The 19434-nt window shown below is 39.7% G+C and overlaps 1 protein-coding gene across 1 annotated transcript in view; it reads left to right on the forward strand.

Annotated features, from left to right (window-relative positions):
- The window catches only part of cspg4 (chondroitin sulfate proteoglycan 4), a 70172-nt gene extending 51016 nt beyond the window's left edge, over nucleotides 1-19156 (forward strand). The window contains 6 exon segments of the mRNA XM_079347214.1: nucleotides 731-907; nucleotides 9127-9325; nucleotides 9756-9887; nucleotides 11007-11167; nucleotides 13436-13619; nucleotides 14165-19156. Of these exon segments, the coding sequence (XP_079203340.1) occupies nucleotides 731-907; nucleotides 9127-9325; nucleotides 9756-9887; nucleotides 11007-11167; nucleotides 13436-13619; nucleotides 14165-15987 (2676 nt within the window). The 3' untranslated portion in view covers nucleotides 15988-19156.
- Nucleotides 19157-19434: the final 278 nt, after the last annotated feature.

The following is a 19434-nucleotide window of genomic DNA, read 5'->3' on the forward strand; positions in this document are numbered from 1 at the left end:
TAATTCTGTGGTCACCGTCAAGACAAGATATATGCATTTTGTATCCCACTTGAAGGTTGAAAACCCTCCGCTTACAAAAGATCAAACTAATTAAAACTTTGATTGAACACATTTTTGCCTTTATCATGTACATGTACTTCAAATGGATTTGATACTGGATTGAAGGGGCTGCAAGCTGGATCTCCAGAGATTTACTGCTCTTCATAAAGTTGGCAGACTCAAAAGGGACAGATTTTTAGAACACTGAGAGATAATGGAGGCAGCAGACAAAAAGACATTCTTGCTTTTCAGTCCTCACGATTGGTGTAGGTCCAAACCAACCACATCTTTTTTGTTCGATAGATCCAGTCTTTTCAAAACGCCTACATGATTCAAACTCCACTTTGTGATGCAGACTGTCTGCTATTAATCCGTAGTTTCCAAACAAAGGTGGGATAATCAGGTCCCCCACAGCCTCAGACACATTATACAACTGCTTCACAGGCTCAGTAGTACCCCACATGATGTGTTGAATCACAGTAACCAAAAAAAATCTGGGAATCAATTTAGCAAATGAGTTTCCCACAATTGTTATGGGAGGAGGATGTGTTCATTGTTCCTCCAAAGCGATGTTCTTTATGGGTATTATGGGAGACGTAGTCACCCAGTCTTCACCTATTTTAAGTTGTTTTCTCCCACTCATGTCTGATTCCAAACGGAGTGACAGCTGGATCTTCTTTGTCTCCCTCAGATTAAACTTGGACACATCTACTACATGCATGACAGCACCGAGAGCACCGAGGACAGCTTTACACTCTCTGCCAACATTTATGAAATGGAGCGCCAGAGCCTCCCTGTCACCATCGCAGTGACTGTCATACCAGTCAACGATGAGCCGCCCAAACTGACACGCAACACGGGACTGGAGGTAATGCTTTGCTCTTTGAAAGTGCCTTTGCTTTTACTTCCTGATGGTATGTGGGATAAAAATGTTGTCGTCTAATGAATGTAAACTCAGTTTATGTTTGTTTAATACTTCCTCTGTTGAGTCGAACTCAACAAGCCTTCTGTTTTCGTGGCAAGGAAAGACAGTTTTTATTGTGACCTTTCAAAACAAGGGAATGAGCTTTTTTATCATAAAAGATGAAAACATGGAGAAAATAATTTGCTTCCCTGTAGGTTTTTATCAGTCTCCATGTTCAGTTTATTTGATGTTGCTTTTGTGCATATATTTGCTTTTTCTCATGCAACATTTTTAAAAGAAATAGTCCAGACTTTGCATTGCTGGTCTGGTGCTTAAATGAAATATAAATGAACGAAAGATTCATTACTTTTGTAATAGTTGTCATTCAGTAAAACTACCTCAAAATGTTTTCAGCTTTATTGCTTCTTGTTGATGTAGTTTGATTTTCTGACAAAACGCAATGTGAATTCAATTGTTGTTCAGTGCTTATAGATAGCAGAAGGAACCATCCAAATCGCAGCTTAACATAAAAAAAATTTAACGGTTTCAGATAAAATCTCAGTTTGAAGAATTCATGAACTCTAAATGAACTCAGTCGTGATTTTTTTCACATCTATGCTGGAAAGTTGGAGCTGCTGTAGTGTCATGAATCCTGTATGAACTGAGAATAAGATTCACTTCATGCAGTAAGTGCGATAAATGCAGAGAACTTTTTACTTGGACACAGAGGGATGCTGATCTCTTAGGCGGTGACGCATGCTGAATCAGTGCAGTCGTGGCCTCCACAGCAGTTTTGTTGAAACAAAGAGCCATAAAATACAAGTGAATTAGCATATTCTTAGCTTGACTGCTCAGAAAATGTGAATCATGTGTGCAGCATAAGCATACGAGGGCAGTGATTCACTACTGTATGTGCTTGGTGCAGTGCCTAGCAGAATTTCAGGTATACAGTGCGTTTTAATGAGGCCCCCAAATCGCTGATATTTCAGTTTGTACGAGAACAGAAAATAAGAGCATGAAGTATGATTATCACAGAGCTTATACTTATCCCTCTATAGCTCACACATATCTGTTCTTGCTGTACATGCAAACCTCAAGATAAAATGATGACATGTCAAAAAAGGAAAGTAGAAGTATAGAAAATATCTGAATTTCATTCTCTAAATTTATATTGCTTTAACTTCAAAGTACACTGTGATTCCACCTATGGAAGCCAATAAAATTAATTCTCAGTTATGTAAATCCAGACTGTATGCATGTTCAATAAACATGCATACAGTTTTGTTCAATGGTAATCCATTGACAAAAACATTCAATTCTCTGGTGTATCCAAAATATTCACTGACAACATCGAGGTGTCAGCATTATTTTTACCTGCTTCATACAGATCACTTCGAAGAATCATATCTAAAATGTGTCTCAACTTATAAACAATAACAAAAACGTGCCTCCCTCCACTACATGTGATTCAAAAATGACACTGTGTACTACTGCCCTGCTACATTCGCAACACTTTGAGCAGACCTCTCTATTACTGAATGCCATCATTACAATAAAGGTCTGTTTGTTGTCCGACGAAGAGGTGTTTATTCAATAACACTTTATGTAATTGGATCTACAGCAGGTTCACAGTGTGTTTGCTAAATGCTTTCAAAGTGATTTACGTCAGTCTTGAAAGGAAAGTTTGAATGGATCAATAAAGTAGATTCTACTGTTAGAGTAGGCAGCCGTTTGGAAAAAGGCAGCAGTAATCAGCTCACAGAACTGGAAACCAACTGTGTCATTCAGCCCTCCCTGCTCTGCCTGCGGCTCCGCGTCTCCCTGGCAACCTGTATTTTTGGAAAACCAAGATGGTTGACGAGACCGCGGATCTCTGGCAGAGTGAGGGCGGCATCCAGTCCCTGTGCCTCCTCTGCTGCGGCTGCAGAATGTAACATAATGATATGTGGATGTCTCCACACTCAGAGCCAGGCCTGACCTCGCTTCACTGGGATTGATTTAAAGCAGGAAGTGTGTGTGTGTATAGTGACCTCTGCAGCAGATGATCAGACATGATGACTAACATGGCCTCGATCGGGCTCTGCTCTGCTCAAGCTCGCGCCGATCCCATTTAGCCGGTGCATAGGATGCAGCTGCTCTCGATTAGAGTTTTTCTTCTCAGTCTGACTCGGTCTGCTTCTACTTTCTTTGCTAAATATTTGTCTGTCTCTGCCGCTCTATGTCGAAGGCTACTACCTTTTTGACCACTTTGCTGTCTGTTTAGTTAGCTGTTTGTCAGTCTGTTTGTCTAACTCATAACTCGTAAGTCATTTCTGTCTGTCTGTCTGTCTGTCTGTCTGTCTGTCTGTCTGTCTGTCTGTCTGTCTGTCTGTCTGTCTGTCTGTCTGTCTGTCTGTCTGTCTGTCTGTCTGTCTGTCAGTCTGTCTGTCTGTCTGTCTGTCTGTCTGTCTGTCTATCTTACTCAGGTTTTATCAGTTGTGGCTCACTTGGTCGTCTCTCTACCAGAAGGTTGACACTGAATCGCTTCTCCTGCTTGGTTGGCGGTGTATGAATGGGATTAGTTCATTCTGATTGGGCACTTAACATAGCAAACTCTGCCATTGGAGTGTGAATGGGAAGGTGTGACATGTGGTCTAAAAGCGCTTTCAGTAGTATCTATGTACCATTAAATAATGGGTTATGTTTCCATTTGAAAGAGTGCAGCTTGTTTAACTGTAGTCTATTTTAAACACTGCTGCTTTTTTTATTTATTTTTTTGGCTTTATGGTAGCGACAGTCACACAAGACACTTCTCTGCCAATCTAACACTTTACTCAGAGCAGACATTGCATCTAACTAGTTAGACCATACCTGGCTATTGCCTTCTTTTTTCTCAGACACATTTTTTAAAGACATCATGGATTTTAACTCTGATGCAACCCCTACTCTCCTAACGTTGTGTACATGACCAGTGAGTGATAAAGAAGTTTGTATTCTTGTTTTAACTGACATTGAAAAACAGCAGAGAGAGTTACAGTTAGTTTGTTGAAATGTCTGCCAGTATAAAACAAATGGAAAACTGTCCCCTTTATTGAAAGCCAACTACAGTTTAAGTGCTGACAGTGAACTATAATCTTTCTTGCTGTAGTTTCACAATACTTTTTGCGCCTTTCTTACCCTCCAACACTGAGCCACAGACACACTGGCGTGTCCTGCAGAAGGACCAGCCAAGATTTCGGTTGTCAGGTCAGTTTGGGATACAGCCTCAGACGTCTGGTGTCTCTCAGAGTCCCAAACATTTAGGAGGTTGTGGCGTCCTGTTGAGTCATCAGCAAAATAAATCATTTGCTTCTGGCAGCTCCTTCATTACTGCCTCCAAATGAAATATCAGCCCTTGTGTCCTACCAAATTAAATTTGCAGCCCATCCTCTTAGGTCCTAAATACATTGATTGTTATATAAACCATCAATTTGAGAGTCCATTTTCAGATTACCTGCCCTAGATTGCTGGTGTGATACTGGAGTTTAGTGTGGGTTGATGTGGCCATCTAGTGTTGGCCGCTGGGTCCTGCACTGTAAACATTGTAACCCGTTCTGACATTGAACTCAATGATGTGACCTAATTTGAAATATTTACCATCTTTGTAAGTATAAAAACTCTTTTACAGTGTAAGCTCTGTCATGAATTCAAAGCTTTTGACTTGAATGAGCTCCTCCAGATTAGTATGTGTTTCTTCCCTCGATCAGACTTCTTATTTTCTAAAGTGGGTAATTAGCTTCTGCATTGTGTATTAATCTGTTTTCTGCGTGTTTTAACAGAAATCCAATAATTCTTTCACCATTTCCTGATTCTTTTTTCTTTTGGTTTAGTTTGTTGTTGGTTTTTTTTTGTTTGTTTTTTCAGAGAAATTGCCCTTGAATTGTCCGAATTTATAGAATTACGGTCTGGAAAAAAATAACATTATTTTTCAGTAATCACATAAAATAATTTATTTTACAAAATCATACGAAGGATCTCCTGTGTTTAAGTATCCGACCTTACTGTACGATTGTGCCTGTAGACTTTAGGGTCGCATGGTATCACCACTGTAAGTGGTTACAGAAGCTACAAAGCACACACAAATCAGGGATGCTGCATGGGGTCAAAGGTCAAACATGCTGCAAACACGAGAGGGGAAACAATCTTTCTTAGTTTGACACTCATCAACACATGGTAATGGAATGACAATGAGAACTTTCTTAAGGGAAAGTGTCTTCATTTTGTCATTATTTCACAACCCTTATGGAAAACAGATGTTAAACAGCATCTGCTTTGTTAGTAGCTGTGAAAACATTGCGAGAGACTTCCTGGGATTTTGCACACAACAATGCTTAATGCAAAGGAACTGGCCAGGTGGGTGGTGCTATTATCAGCTAAGTCATCTCTGCATATAATGTCCAGAAGGGCTGTGAGCGTCTTAGTTCTCGATAAAAGGAGACATAAAACAGAGAAAAGGGGAGAGTAGATAGCATCGGCCTCATTCACAGAGGTGCATGCATGGGTGATAGTGGGTGTTCTGCCTTCAGGCTAACAAATCCACATCCACCTCTTCTAACAGGATACAAATTTTTCTCGATAGTTTTGGGCTTGGTGTGCGTATCTTGAAAAGGGTGTGCTCTCGGACAAACTTTCAGGAGCTGCTTACCGCAGGCCTGAGACACTATAATTGCCAAGAAGTGGGAAGGATTCTCCAAGGTCTGATATCAGGGGCTCTCTGTAGATGCTCGCTGGTGTTTTCTGATATGTTGCAGCTCTCTGTTATGTATGAATGTATCCTCACGACCTATCAGTGACTTTAAGTGATGCAAAAAAAAAAAAAAACATTTCCAGTGGGATGATGTGACATTCTTTCCTCTGAAAAGTGACATGCCACCTGCTGAGCTCATCCAGACAGGTTAACCCCATTCTGTCACTGAGGTATCTGACACATGAAGGAGAAATAATCCATCAGACAAGAAGAGTCCCAGTCTGAGTCCCTCATGGCTAGATGGTCATCTGAACCAGTCAGAATCTGGTAAACACTCTCTGCAGGAGTCTCATGTGAAGGAGTCCTGGTGGAGCCAGGGACTTCCTGCTGACTTCAGTTGGTATCTCACAAAGTCACACAAACATAACTGTTATGCTTTAGCTGTTGTATTTCACAGTGTTTTTAATCTGCAGGTTAATGATTTATGTTTATGATCGAGGTATTATCACAAAGATGTGCCACTTAATTAATTCCAAAAATGGAATCCCACACTGGCCAGGAAGCCTTCAGATGACGATATTCAGTGAGAGACGGAGCTAAAAGGGGAATCTTGAAACTTGCCATTCCATAAAACACTTACTGAGAACAACATTTCAGCCAGATTTATGATAATTCTCCCCAAGATATCTCAATATATTTTGACTTTAAATCATGGCATTCATTGTCGGCTGCAAAACAGTCACTCAATAAAAACATCCAACTAGTGTTTTTGCAGTATACATAGTGTAAAGTAAAGTGTGTTTCCATTCTTTTTTTTCTTCTGCTAGATTGCAATTGCTTTGCACCAAGCAGCAACCTCTGGTGTTGAAAAATAAAGCCAATACAGAAGTGCAAAATACTGCAGTTTATCTAGTGCAAAAGTCAAATACACACACAATAGCCCAAAAAGGCAATTGTTTACACCAGAAATAAGCATGTTTACAGCCTGATACAAACAGACAAAATAGATTTGATTATTTGTCATTGTGAGCACACACTGTATGGGGGGAGATTTCTTTTTATAACTCATCTGCATCTTTGATTTTATGAACAATTTGTGTTATGAAGAGTTAGACACGTAGCTGACCTGATTGATTTTCCGGCATGGCAGCAGCTACCGATGAGTGCCCGAAGCCCCCTGCTGTAACAGGTGGCTGATGTCACTCAGGCGTTGTCCATTTTTACAATCGGTGCTTTGCAAATGCTAATGTCCAACCTGTTTTTCTTTTGTACATTTACAACACACATGAACTGCAGAGTCTTACCATTTCAAGTTGAAGTTAAGTTTCTTTTACTAAAGTACACAGAACTTGTTCAGACAGTATGTTAGAGCCTCCTTTTAATGACTTCACCATACAGCTATGTAGAAATACAAACGTATAGCAGCAGAGCAAGTGTGTCAAGACCGTGAAAGGCACTTCATTTCACTTCAAATTAAACCCTGCTTGTCTGCAAAGTTGTCAGCCGTTATGAAAGTTATCATTTGAGAGGAACAAAGACGTTATCTAGCAGCTCTGAGAGCACAAAGTGTGTGATGATGGATTACGGCTTTAAAGTGTTGCTGCTGTGAGTGGTGGTGATAGAGGTTTGACAGAGTGTCAAACTGAATGGCGTGCTGTGATCAGTCATCTGTAAGGCAACTAAATTATACACTTGACAACCCATTTGTGATATTGAACTGGTCAAGATGGCTCTGAAACACCAGGAATCACATCGACGACTAAGAGAGACAGCAATTGTGTTGACTTTTAGAGCAACTCGACAACATAAAGAAATGTTACATTCCTTTGATGGTGTGTGAACAAAAGGAAATTAGGCAGATCTTTTGGCCACGTAAGAAGAATGGCTCCAGTGGTGTGATGTAGTCCTCTAATTGTGTCAAGTGTGAGAAGATTTACTGCTGTTTTACCGTAAAATATGGAACATAAATTATAGTCTTTGGATTAATGTAGATAACCTAATTTTCATCTTAAGGTATACATTTGAATAAGTCCAATATTTCCTTTAATGACCAAAGACCTTTAAAACTTAAAAACCTTTTACGTCATCAGCCTTTTTCTAATTAGCAAATATCAACATGTTTGCATCTGTAGCCAAGCTAACATTAAGTCTGGTTTTAATAAGGGGTGGATTTTTTATTTTCTGAAATGGTGACTATCTTCAACTTATATGTAAGTGTCTGAATCTATGTTGGGATTAAATACCCAACAGTATAAACAACACTACAGTAAGTGAGGTATTTAGGGGGGAAAACCCAGATTCAGCTCTGTTGAAAAAAAGCTCCTGTAAATATGCAGCAAAAAAAGTGGGGATCATTTAAATTCTTATGGATAACTGTATATATTAAAGATTTTAAATTGCACATTAAGCTCTGTGGCACACTCATTATAACAGCAGGAAGAAAGTAGATATTGACAATGCACATTGGGGCTTTTAAAAACAGCTTTGTTCTAGCATTAGCATTTGATTTTTCTTTTGTTTTTAAATCCCTCATGGAGAACTTCTTTCCTACAGAGTGGTTGATATCAAATTACACATGGATTAGGCAAGTATTGGTATCTTGTTTCTCAACCTGAAAACTCCTCATTGGTCGCCTATATCTCATCATGTTCTCTCTTTGCAGCCCACAAAGGTTGAGGGAATTGAAATACAAAAAGCAGGTTGGGCTCATCGAAAGAGCAATTAACAACTAAAAGCTAAGATAAAATAACTCTTGACCTATGGGATAAACGCAGATATCTTGTTCTCACATTTGCTGCTTTTCTTGAACTTATTCCTGAGTATTACTTTCTCTTAGTGACTGACTAAAGCTGCTATATCCCAAATCGTCCTCCCCCTTCTTCCTCCCGTTGAAGGAGTGTTTCTTTTCATCCAGCGTCTTAAGAAAAAGGAGAACAAGCGAGGTATCAGAGGGTGAATGGCTTTTGAAGATCAATACGTATACTTCTTACTGCAGGGCACCCTGGACTCACTCTCCAAAACTGATTCTGGCTCTTTAAGAATGTCTTTCTGGAGATCTGGCCCATTTCTTTCAATTAATGCTCCTTTCAGCCGGGCGACCATTAGAAGTCCATTAAAGCCCCTCAACCCAGGGAGAGTCATTCAGCCTGGGCTGCTGCGCTCCATCTTGTGATAACAGGATCGTCTGGCCTGCCACAGAGACACAATTAACCTTTCAGATTGTTACTTTGGAGGTGGACGTTTGTGGGATTTGTTTGTTCCGTTTGTTCCACTTGGTTGGTTTTCAGTTTTGCTCTTCTCAGTTTCTACTCAGATACTTAGCTTATTGAATTGAAGAAAATATTGTGAGGTCTGAAGTTGTTCAGCCTGTCATAAATTACATAAACCATTCAACTTGAGGCTTAAGTACCACTCCCTGTAACCTCAGACTGAGTAATGTACGCTATCTTTTCATCTCTGCGTCTTTGATATTTCACAGGTCTTAGCCGGAGAAGAAGCTGACATCACCTCCAGCATGTTGAACACCGAGGACGCTGATACCCCTGCAGATGAACTGGTCTACCACGTGGAGGTGCCGACCAACGGGATGGTGGCAATGAAGGAGGCGCCCGAGGAGGGCATCCTGAATTTCACACAGGCTCACATCAACAAAGGGGAGGTCATCTTCATGCATGAGGGTGAGTCCAACAGTTTGACTAACTCATGAAACTGTCGTTTAATTTTTCCATTTGACTTCTCCAACCTGTTTTTGTTTTCTTACATAATGTGGGTTAAGTGCCTTGCTCAAGGGCACCTTGGCAGTGCTCAGGAAGTGAACTGGCACCTCTACAACTACCAGACCAATACTAAATAACCCCCTACACATACATTATATTGTGTCCACAATGGTCACAAGAAAATATAAATTTATTCTTTAAATGGACCAAAAAGTTGTATTTTTAATCAAGCAAAGGTGTAAAGAACAGTTGAAACAAACGCCAGCATTAATAATCAGTTATAAATAAGTTACACCTATATATATTTAATCCGCTCTTATTATAGAAATGAAAACAAGAGAAAATAATGAATGAAATCACGTCAGTCACGTCCAAACTCTGTTGCCTTCAGGTGAGGAGTCTGGAGGCTTCAGTTTCACCGTGACAGACGGCGAGCACACATCTCCTCTCTACAGATTTGTTGTCATCGCCAGGCCTCTCACCATCACCATGGTAACACAGGAGGAGCTTATGGTGTTTCCAGGTAAGATGCCAAAATCCTTCAGGGTTTTAAGCCGTAAACCTGCAGTGATGAAAAGCTAACGACAGTGAAAAGGCGAGGGGTCAATCGTTCAGCCTGGTTACTTTGGCGTTGTGATCTTTCTGTGTTCATTCTGTATTCTATCTTTTAAACGTGCAAAACATGGACCAAAAAAGAACCCCCAGTAAACTTGTAAGTGTTTTTAACTACTAAGACAGTAATTCCACAACTTAACAAAAACATAGCATGGCATGGCAAATCTTATGAGAGCACCGAGATAAATTTAAGGCTGACATTAAATCTACACCAAACATCCCAAATTAGGAAGTTGCCTGTTACATTATCACTTCAAATCACTTTAAAAGTTATGTGTTTGAACCTTTTGAAGCCAATGATCGGATAGGAATCTCTGAGCATAGATCGTGACTTATTGGGTGTTTTTAAGTTGTTCAGATAACTTAAATATACCATCATTTGAGTCTTTAAATCTATATGTTATAAACAGAATGAACATTTTGTCACATGAATATCCTGCAAACATCTATGATAAAGACGGTGGGTCCTTTCTTAAATGTCATCCTCCTCTCTCTCTCTCTCTCTCTCTCTCTCTCTACCAATTTCGTAATCTATCCACTGTCCTATCAATTAAAGGCAAGGAGCCCAAAAATAAATGTTGTTTTTTTTAAAAAGTAAAAACATCCCAACTTTTGCAGATGTAACTTTTCTGAAGTGGAAGTATTTTATGTCAGCACAGGCCGAAGCCCTGCCTTCAATAAAATATAGCCTTTACTTTAATGCATGACACAGGAGATGAGCTGGGAGCTTGAATACAATTTTGGAAATGAAATTCTCACCATCAGAAAAACTCTTCACCACATGATGTGCATGAGTTACTCTAACCGCAAATCCAGTCTCTGCTTAATTTCACAAACTCAACTCCACTTCCAAGAGGCCATTTTTACACAAAATCATCCCAGCACTCAGAGAACTGTGTGTGTGTGTGTGTGTGTGTGTGTGTGTGTGTGTGTGTGTGTGTGTGTGTGTGTGTGTGTGTGTGTGTGTGTGTGTGTGTGTGTGTGTGTGTGTGTGTGTGTGTGCGTGCGTCTATGTGTGTGCTCACAGGAACTAGGCAGCCCATCACAAGTGCCAATCTGGGGGCTGTAACCAATGAGGATGGAAATGAGATAAGCTACTCACTCAGACGCCCCCCTCGTTTGGGGAGACTCATCCTTGCCAACGACAGGAACCAGTATGAGGAAATAACCAGCTTCTCTCAAACACAGGTAATTAAGTTTTTTCTGTGTGAGGCTAAATGTGTGTTTCAGGGATTTGTTTTCTGTATGAAGAAATTGACCTTACATAATCTGACTCTCTTTGGCTGAACTTCATTCTAATAATCCTGCTGCATTAAGCGGGGTACTGAAAGTTCAACTATTATAAGTTTTTTTCCGTTTAGATAAATCCTCCTCACCTGAGGTTTCAAATTCCTTTTAATAGCAGCTTTATGTTACAAAGCAGCGATAAACCAATCCAGACATCTGATGATAGACCTTCAGACATAAGAAGACTTAATGCCACTTAACTGTGAAAAAAACTAATCCTTCTTTCAACTCCGACTGTGTTAAACAGAGTTTTTTTTTTTCAGAAGTGGAAATTAGGTAACGATCGCAGCTGCAGCTCTTGAGAATTTGATGCATTAAGGTAGAAAGGTAAAGCTCTCTCAATCTAGATAATGACATCACAGAAATGTGGTAGATGTGAAGTGAGTCACGCAAGAAAACTAAAGCAAATATTATTTTTTTACATACTTAATTAATCTCATAGTAAAACTCTGGTTTACACTCCATACACAAAGAAGATCTGTGGAAATGCATTAATGAGAGATCACATTGAATTTCCCTCGGGATCAATAAAGTATCTATCTATCTATCTATCTATCTATCATTGGGGCTGCTACACACCAGAGCTGTTGGGGGTTCAGTGCCTTGCTCAAGGGCACCCTCTAGTTCCCAACTTAAGTCCCGACAGACAGAGCTAATGTAAATATACGGCAAGATACTTTACACAATGAATTGATGAACTCTCAATGAACTCTCTCAGTTGCTCCGAAACCAGATGGTTGTTGGTTCAATCCATGCTCTTCCAAGCGTCATTTGGCAAGACATTGAACCCCAAATTGGGTAATTGCAATCGAGTAGCCAGCAGTGTGTGAATTCAAATGTATGGGACAAATTAGGCAAATTCAGGTAATTCAAGTAGCCATCAGAGTTGTTGTAATGACACTGGATGATAGTTGTATGATGTGTGATATAAGGACTAGAAAATCACTATAACAGTACAGCACATTAGTTATTTGTGACACTGACAAAATACCTTTTTCTGGATGAATACTTGATGTTAGTTTAAGTGGAGTGAACTGGTAATATGTATATATTTTTACAGGTGAGATTTTCACAATCCTCCCAAACACAGCCTTAAAATCATTTTACATTAAGGAGAGAGACTAATTCAATTTGCTTATAAAGCTTGTTGAAATCGTGGATTTAGACACAAAGTCTCATTTTTGTTTTTTTTACCTCATAGCGTTTCACATACTCTAACCTCTTTTTAATGATGATGATGATAACATCAATCTTAAGTGTCTAACAATCATTATCGGACTATTTGCAGTCTCTGCACTGTGAATTGTAATGTGCTTCACTTATATCACACTACATGTTCTTCTTTTTCACCAGCAGAGGGTGTCATTGAATAAAACAAAGTGATGCTTATGCTCACATCAGAAAAAGTATTCATGCTCCTTTTACCCGAAGTTTCCCATTAGATGTGAATAAAATTGATAACACAACATCCCTGATGGCATATTATACATTAAATAGATTTACTTTAGGTTTGAACCACCAGCTGATGAGGTGGCACTATGCTAAAATGTAAGCCTGCAGTGGTTTTGTTTTGTCTCTATTCTTTTGTTCCATCTTCTTCTCCATTTTCATTCTTGACATCTGAGTGTGCTTGGATGAGCATGAGAACAAGTACTTTTCCTTGTGTGTGACCGAACATCTTTTTCCACATGGAGCTGAAAACAAAATTTGATGATTTGAGATATTCAGTTGCTTGTGTTTGTGTGTGCATGCTTGACTTTGGTTCTACTTTCTTGCATTTTAGTTTGTGAGTGTTTGCAGTCGAGACGGCGGGAGAGTAGAGTTGAGTTTAGGACACAGTGACCTCAGAGAGCAAACACAGGCCTTTAAATTCCAGTTCACACTCCCTGATCCCAGTCCCACTGAGCCAAACCACTGCCACAGCCATTTGAGCTCCTATTTTACTGTGGTGATTATAAACGCCAAAGGAAAGAAAGCTGTAATATAATATAGAAAACTAAAATGTCTTAAAAAATCACTCTCGTAAAAAGAAATGGCTGGCATTAACTGGTTTCTGCAGTTAGATCCTGCAGTTAGTTAATTGAAATGAATTCAGTTTTCATTCACTCCAGATGGCAAAAAAACTGCCCAGTTTAACAGTGTATCAAATTTTGTTTCCTTGATGCACAGCTGGAGTCAGGAGTGGTATACTATGAGCACCAGATACCAGAGGAGCCTTTTTGGGTGGTTAGGGACTCCATAGAGCTCACCCTAAAATCACAGCCTGCTCCAGATGTTCGTCACATCCTTCCCATCACCATCTCGTACTACGCTGCTCACAGCAACATCTCCTCGCAGCTGTGGAGGAACAAAGGTAAATGACCCAATTAAGAATGATACCATATTTTATATTCATAAAATTTGATCACGTTTAAAAATAAATCCTCTTCTGAATAGAAGAGTGTAACATCACTGATAAAGCATATTTGTTATTGTGTAGATGTTCAATTGAAGTAATGATTTAAAGTACTCTGTACTCTATCAGTTTTGGTTCCTGTTAAAATATCTGAAAATCTTCTAATGTTGTGTAAGTCCAGTATGAAACTAGTATTTACCCACCATTATTGTTGCAAACTGCTGCCTCTCTGTTGTTTATTTTTTAGCTTTTACAAAGTTTTAAAGTAACTAATCATGTGCTGTGATTTTTCAATGCCTGAACAGTCTATTGTCATAAAGTCATCACTTCTGCTTCTCCTCCTCCAAAAACAATGAGGCCCCTGCTCCATCTATCAGCCTTACTGTACAGATCAGCATCATTAAATATTTACAGGAGAAAACCAAAACTGGAGAGAATGTTTCTTATCTGAACTATACATTTGTTTGACTGACATTTAAATGTCCTGTATTGTTTCCTCTCAGGTCTCGATATTGTGCAAGGCCAGGGGAAAGTAATTGACGATTCAATTCTTGATGCCTCCAACCTTCTGGCTAGCTTACCTGAAGATCAGCGAATCAATGCTGATGTGATTTTTGAGATTAGGCGCTTCCCTGATCATGGTCGTATCACCCTGAGTGGACAGGATCTTCCCCGTAATGCCCCCATCTTTATGCAAGAAGATGTAATTCAAGGAAATGTTGAGTATCTCCATGATGATTCAGGTGCATCCTCTGACAGCTTCGCTTTCAGGGCCCGTCTAAAGCCTGAGGGTGGTGCTGTGGCCTCACCTGCTGAATCAGTGCTCCTCGAGGAAATCTTTAACATTTCAGTCAAACGTCGGGGCTCGGACCCTCCTGAACTCGTCACTACTGACATGCTCTTGGAGGTTCTTCAAGGCTCAATGACAATCCTGACAAAGAAGCATCTTAACACCCAAGACGAGGACAGTTCGCCAGATGAGGTGCACTTCAAAGTGACCAAAATCCCAAGTAACGGCCAAATGGTTGACTCTTTCACAATGAACCCCATCTCTGAGTTCACACAGGAGATGGTCAATCAGGGACAGGTGGGCTTTTACAGCGATGGTACCCTGGCTGATGGATTTGTCGAATTCATTGTGTCCGATGGAGAGCACCAAACAAAGCCCCACACGCTCCACATCGGTGTCCTTGCTCGCACTCTGTTTCTTGACAAAGCTCCTGAGATCAAGGTGAAGCAAGGCGATGATGAGACCCTGGTGACTGAGGAGATGTTGAAAGCCACTACTGGGGGACCTGTTGAGGAGGACATCCTTTACAAGATCACAAGTGTTCCAAAGTATGCAGCTGTCATGGTCGACCGGCAGCCTACGTCCGCCTTCACCCAGAAACAAATCAAAGAAGGCAGAGTCAGTGTACGATTTGTCAAGTCTACTTCACCCCGAGACAGTGTTGCATTTGTAGCCCGCAGTCGTGCAGCTAACGTCACCTCTGTACTAAACATCACCGTCCAGCCTCTGGCCAATATTGCTCAGGATCCTCTTCTACCCCAAGGTGCTCTTGTCCAACTGGATAGGAGGCTCTTGGATGCAACTCCCCTTGCCAATAAGACCAAAACCTCCCCCACGTTCACTGTCATCCAACAGCCAAGGGGGGCTCGTTTTGTGAAATCTCGAGGTTCCGGTGCTGGTCAGCCAGTTGGCACATTCAGCCAGAAAGACCTGGATGAGGGCCGTGTTGCTATGGAAATCCTAGACAGCTCCTCTGGATCAAAAAGTGGTGTCTCTCAGGATGAGGCACGCTTCTTGCTCAAAGCTCATGGGGTTCCTCCTGCAGAATGTGTGCTTTCCTTCCAGACTGGCCCCTTCAATGCCTCTGGGGTCTATCCTGCCACACTTTTGAAGATTCCCTCACAAACCCCATCAAAGGACAACAAAGACCTCCCTGTTGTTGGTAAATCCCCTCGTCCCACTCTAGCCACTACAACATCTTCTGGCTCTGGCTCCCATGGGAGACCACATGTTTCTCGGCGTAGCAACTTCTGGTATATTCTCATCCCAATCTTGGTAATCCTCCTGCTCTTGCTGCTGGCAGCCATCTTGGCCTACTACCTGATCCGCAAAAACAAGACTGGCAAGCATGATGTCCAGGCGGCAGTATCCAAGCCCAAAAATGGAGAGGTGGCCGGCACAGAGACTTTCCGTAAAACTGACCCAGCTAATAACATCCCAATGTCCAACATGGACTCCAAAGACGCAGACCCAGAGTTGTTGCAGCACTGTCGGACAACAAACCCAGCCTTGAAAAAGAACCAGTACTGGGTCTGAGACACTTTGACATGTGGACACAGAGAGAGTTGGATTTTTGAGTGTTTGCAATCCTCCTCACATCATTCCTCTCAGTATTAAAGACCTCTTGCCATAATAGTTTAAATGAAAATCCTTTTTTGACCCCATTGGTTATTTACTTATCTCAGCATAACTGTGGACAAATTCTCAGGCAATGAAACACTGAATACCTATTGGCATAAATAAGAGGCAGTTTCTTCACTTAGGAGGCTTATGGCGTTTCTATTTATTTTAGTTTTCTCATTCCTCTTTGTCACTGGGCACAAATGAAGACATAAACATTTCACGTGTTTGCAAAAAGTATTTTTTGATGAGCCTTTCATTATATTCCATTTATTGTAGGCTGATAGTGTCCAGTTCAGTGGAATGATAATTTAAATTCTTTGTGATGGTACATTTTACTTTTTTTTTTTGAGGTGCATCAGAAAAGTTGATAAGCCTTGTATATAGATGATGAGGTACAGTAAGTGTATGCTGTTTTATCAAACAGCTCCTTTGTGTTTTTTTCTTTTCTTAATGTTGTTTTTATGATGCCATTGTAAAATGTTCTTCAGGGCTGAATTCAGTTAATAATTGATATAACATTTTGGAAAATATGCTAATTCACTTGACTCAGAAAGTTTGTTTAAAAGAATGATACCACTGTCATTTCTGACTGGTAATTTTAAGGTACTAGGAGATGTTAGCTTAGCTTAGCTAGACCTTTTGACAAGGAGAAGATACCTAAGCTGTTTTTTTGTTATCTGTTTTTTTTTTTTTTGGGGGGGGGGTTTAAAAACCACAGACTGTATATTAAAATAGAAGGACCAATAGCCGCCCTTTGAATTAAGCCAAAATATTTAGCGCTCCCCCTGCTGACTGGCTGAAAAGAAGGTCATAAACTCTGTCTCCTCCATGCTAAAGGATGGATCAAATACACATCAAATTACAATTTTGTTTTGATGGTTGGTTTTAATCATACTGATTAATGTTCATGGGGGACTTCTTTTATTCTGTTTGTCTTAAGTAGTTATTTGACTTTAAGCAAAAGAGCAAGAGTAATGTCATGATTGACAGCTTATTTTACAACAGTGGCTCCTTGCAGAGTTCTCAAGCGTATAAACAGAGTAGAGGAGGAAAAGCGAGAGTAAATATAACAAAAACTAACAATACTGTCATTGACCTTTCTTTCACTGTGTTCAACCAGCCAGTTCCCTTCTGCGCATGTTTCGGGTCCAAATGATGTCACCAGTGCATTTCGACTTCCATTTTATACAACAGACAAAGACAGAGAGGCGCCGTCCATATTAATATACAGACTATGGTTAACACAACCCTTTCAAGTTCAATTATTCACATTTTCTATCTCTTTTGTATATATGTGGTATTGGCGGGCCCTGATGTTCAAAGCTGTTTCTTGGTTGGTTACAGTTATTTGCTTTAACTGGGTACCATAAACAGACAGCTTCCCTTGTTTCCAGGCTTCATAACGCTAACTCTAAGCTGGCTGTGACTTTGTTTTATGAGAGGTATCAATCTTCTCATCTAACTCTTCAAAAGAGAGCCAACAACCCGAGTTCTCAAAACATCTAAGTATTGTTTTACCACATTCTTATGAGTTTTGTGTGGAAAGAAGATGGTTTGTCATAAAACAGATAAAATTTTTAAAAAAATAAAAAAAAATCTTGTTGGAGCAGCCTGCACAGGTTTAATTGAGTTTAGTCAGATGTCATCATCTGTTACATGTTATGATTCTTCATGCTTCAATCTTGCTTGTAAATATTCACTGGACTGGCACAGCACTGACCACAAAACTACACAGTACACAGTTAGCAGACCACAAGTAGGATGTAATTGAAGTCATGAAGGTCTTTAACACATCCGTATTGGCTGGCAGACCAGAATGAGGTCATCTCAAGACCGAGTTTGTTTTTAGATTGCAAGTCTGCAATTAGGAATTCATAAAAAACGGTTTGTGCTGGCGGGGTTAAACAAATAAAATAAATCCTCCACTTGTTTTTATTGTTCATTTTAAATGGAGACCTTGACAACGTTTAAATCTTTGAAGCTATTTTTGTTAATCATTCCGTTCTTAAGCTGAATATGCGGACTGTTATATATTGCCTGAAATGTTTATTGTATAATTTTTCAACTCAAGATTTGTGTTTTAAGTTTAAAGCCAGAATATGCGACATTTTACACATGAAATACAAAAATATCCTATGTAACTGTCTGTCTGAGGGTTCAGAATAGCAAAGGTTTCACCAAACAGCAGTTTGTTTTGGTTTCATGCTGGTCCTCAAGGGCGACATCTACTGGATGAAAACGATGCACATTCTTCCTTTAAATTGCGTATAGCCTTGCTGTAAAAACATTCTTCTTTTGTTTTTCTGTGACAATTATCTGTTTATTGATCTTTTTTAAAACAAATTACAGAAAATTAAGAAACCGAAAACTTTTATGTCCGTGAAACTGTTTAACCATTTGCTGTACATTTCTTTTCTCGTTCTGTATGCTGATGACACCTTATTATTCATTGTGTACTGATTATACAAATATTCCTTTGCAGTGTTCATTTTCTATTCAGGTTATAGGTTGTATTCTCTTTTTCTTGACACCAGAAAATGTTTGGAGCAATTTAACAAAAAAAAAAAAAGATCTCTGGAGACTCTGTGTATTTCCAAAGACATTATCTCTCACAAAAAGCACTCAAGTAAAAATGGTGGTTCCGTCTTCAAGATTTCACTTCTACATCTAACTGGTTGTATGTGTAAATATAAAGTTTTTACTTAGAGTTTGTGGTCGTGATTAATATCTTAAATATATATATTATGTATAATGGATGGTACATGTAACTGCATTCAATTAGACTGCTTAGGTAGAAACTATGCTGAGTGTGACTGTTTGTTTGATTGTGTGTTTGTGCAGCTTCCATGTCACTCCATCGTCTGTTATGCTTGTGTTCATCATATGATTTCATTACCACCAAACATTTGTCATTATTTATTATTTCTGTCATCCCCCAAAACATTGTTTCGGACTCAAGTTTGTGCGCTTCACCAGAGATTGACCAGAAATATGTTCACTGCAAGTGCCTTTATAAGTGATGGTTATCAAAGCAGTTTTTAAGACTCTTGTTCTCGGCACAAATGGAAATAAAAATGTTCATGCAACACAACCTGTTTTAATTTTTTATGATTTTTAGGACTGATATTGTTATTATATTAGTAGTAAGATGAAGCATGTTTTACCACTGAAGTGTTTTTAAGCCTTTATGCATAAATTACTGCATACTTTATATGAACTAGAGCAGTGGTTCTTTAAAGCCAGCTTTAGGACCCACCACCAGAAACCGCAACCCCACATTTCAGATATGTTTTAACCAATGAGATGCATTTAATGAACAATAGTGCAGTTAGGACCTCAAAAAGTAGCAGAACAAATGTC

Source organism: Symphodus melops (assembly GCF_947650265.1).
Source record: "Symphodus melops genome assembly, chromosome: 6".
In the NCBI taxonomy this organism is placed as follows: Eukaryota; Metazoa; Chordata; class Actinopteri; order Labriformes; family Labridae; genus Symphodus; species Symphodus melops.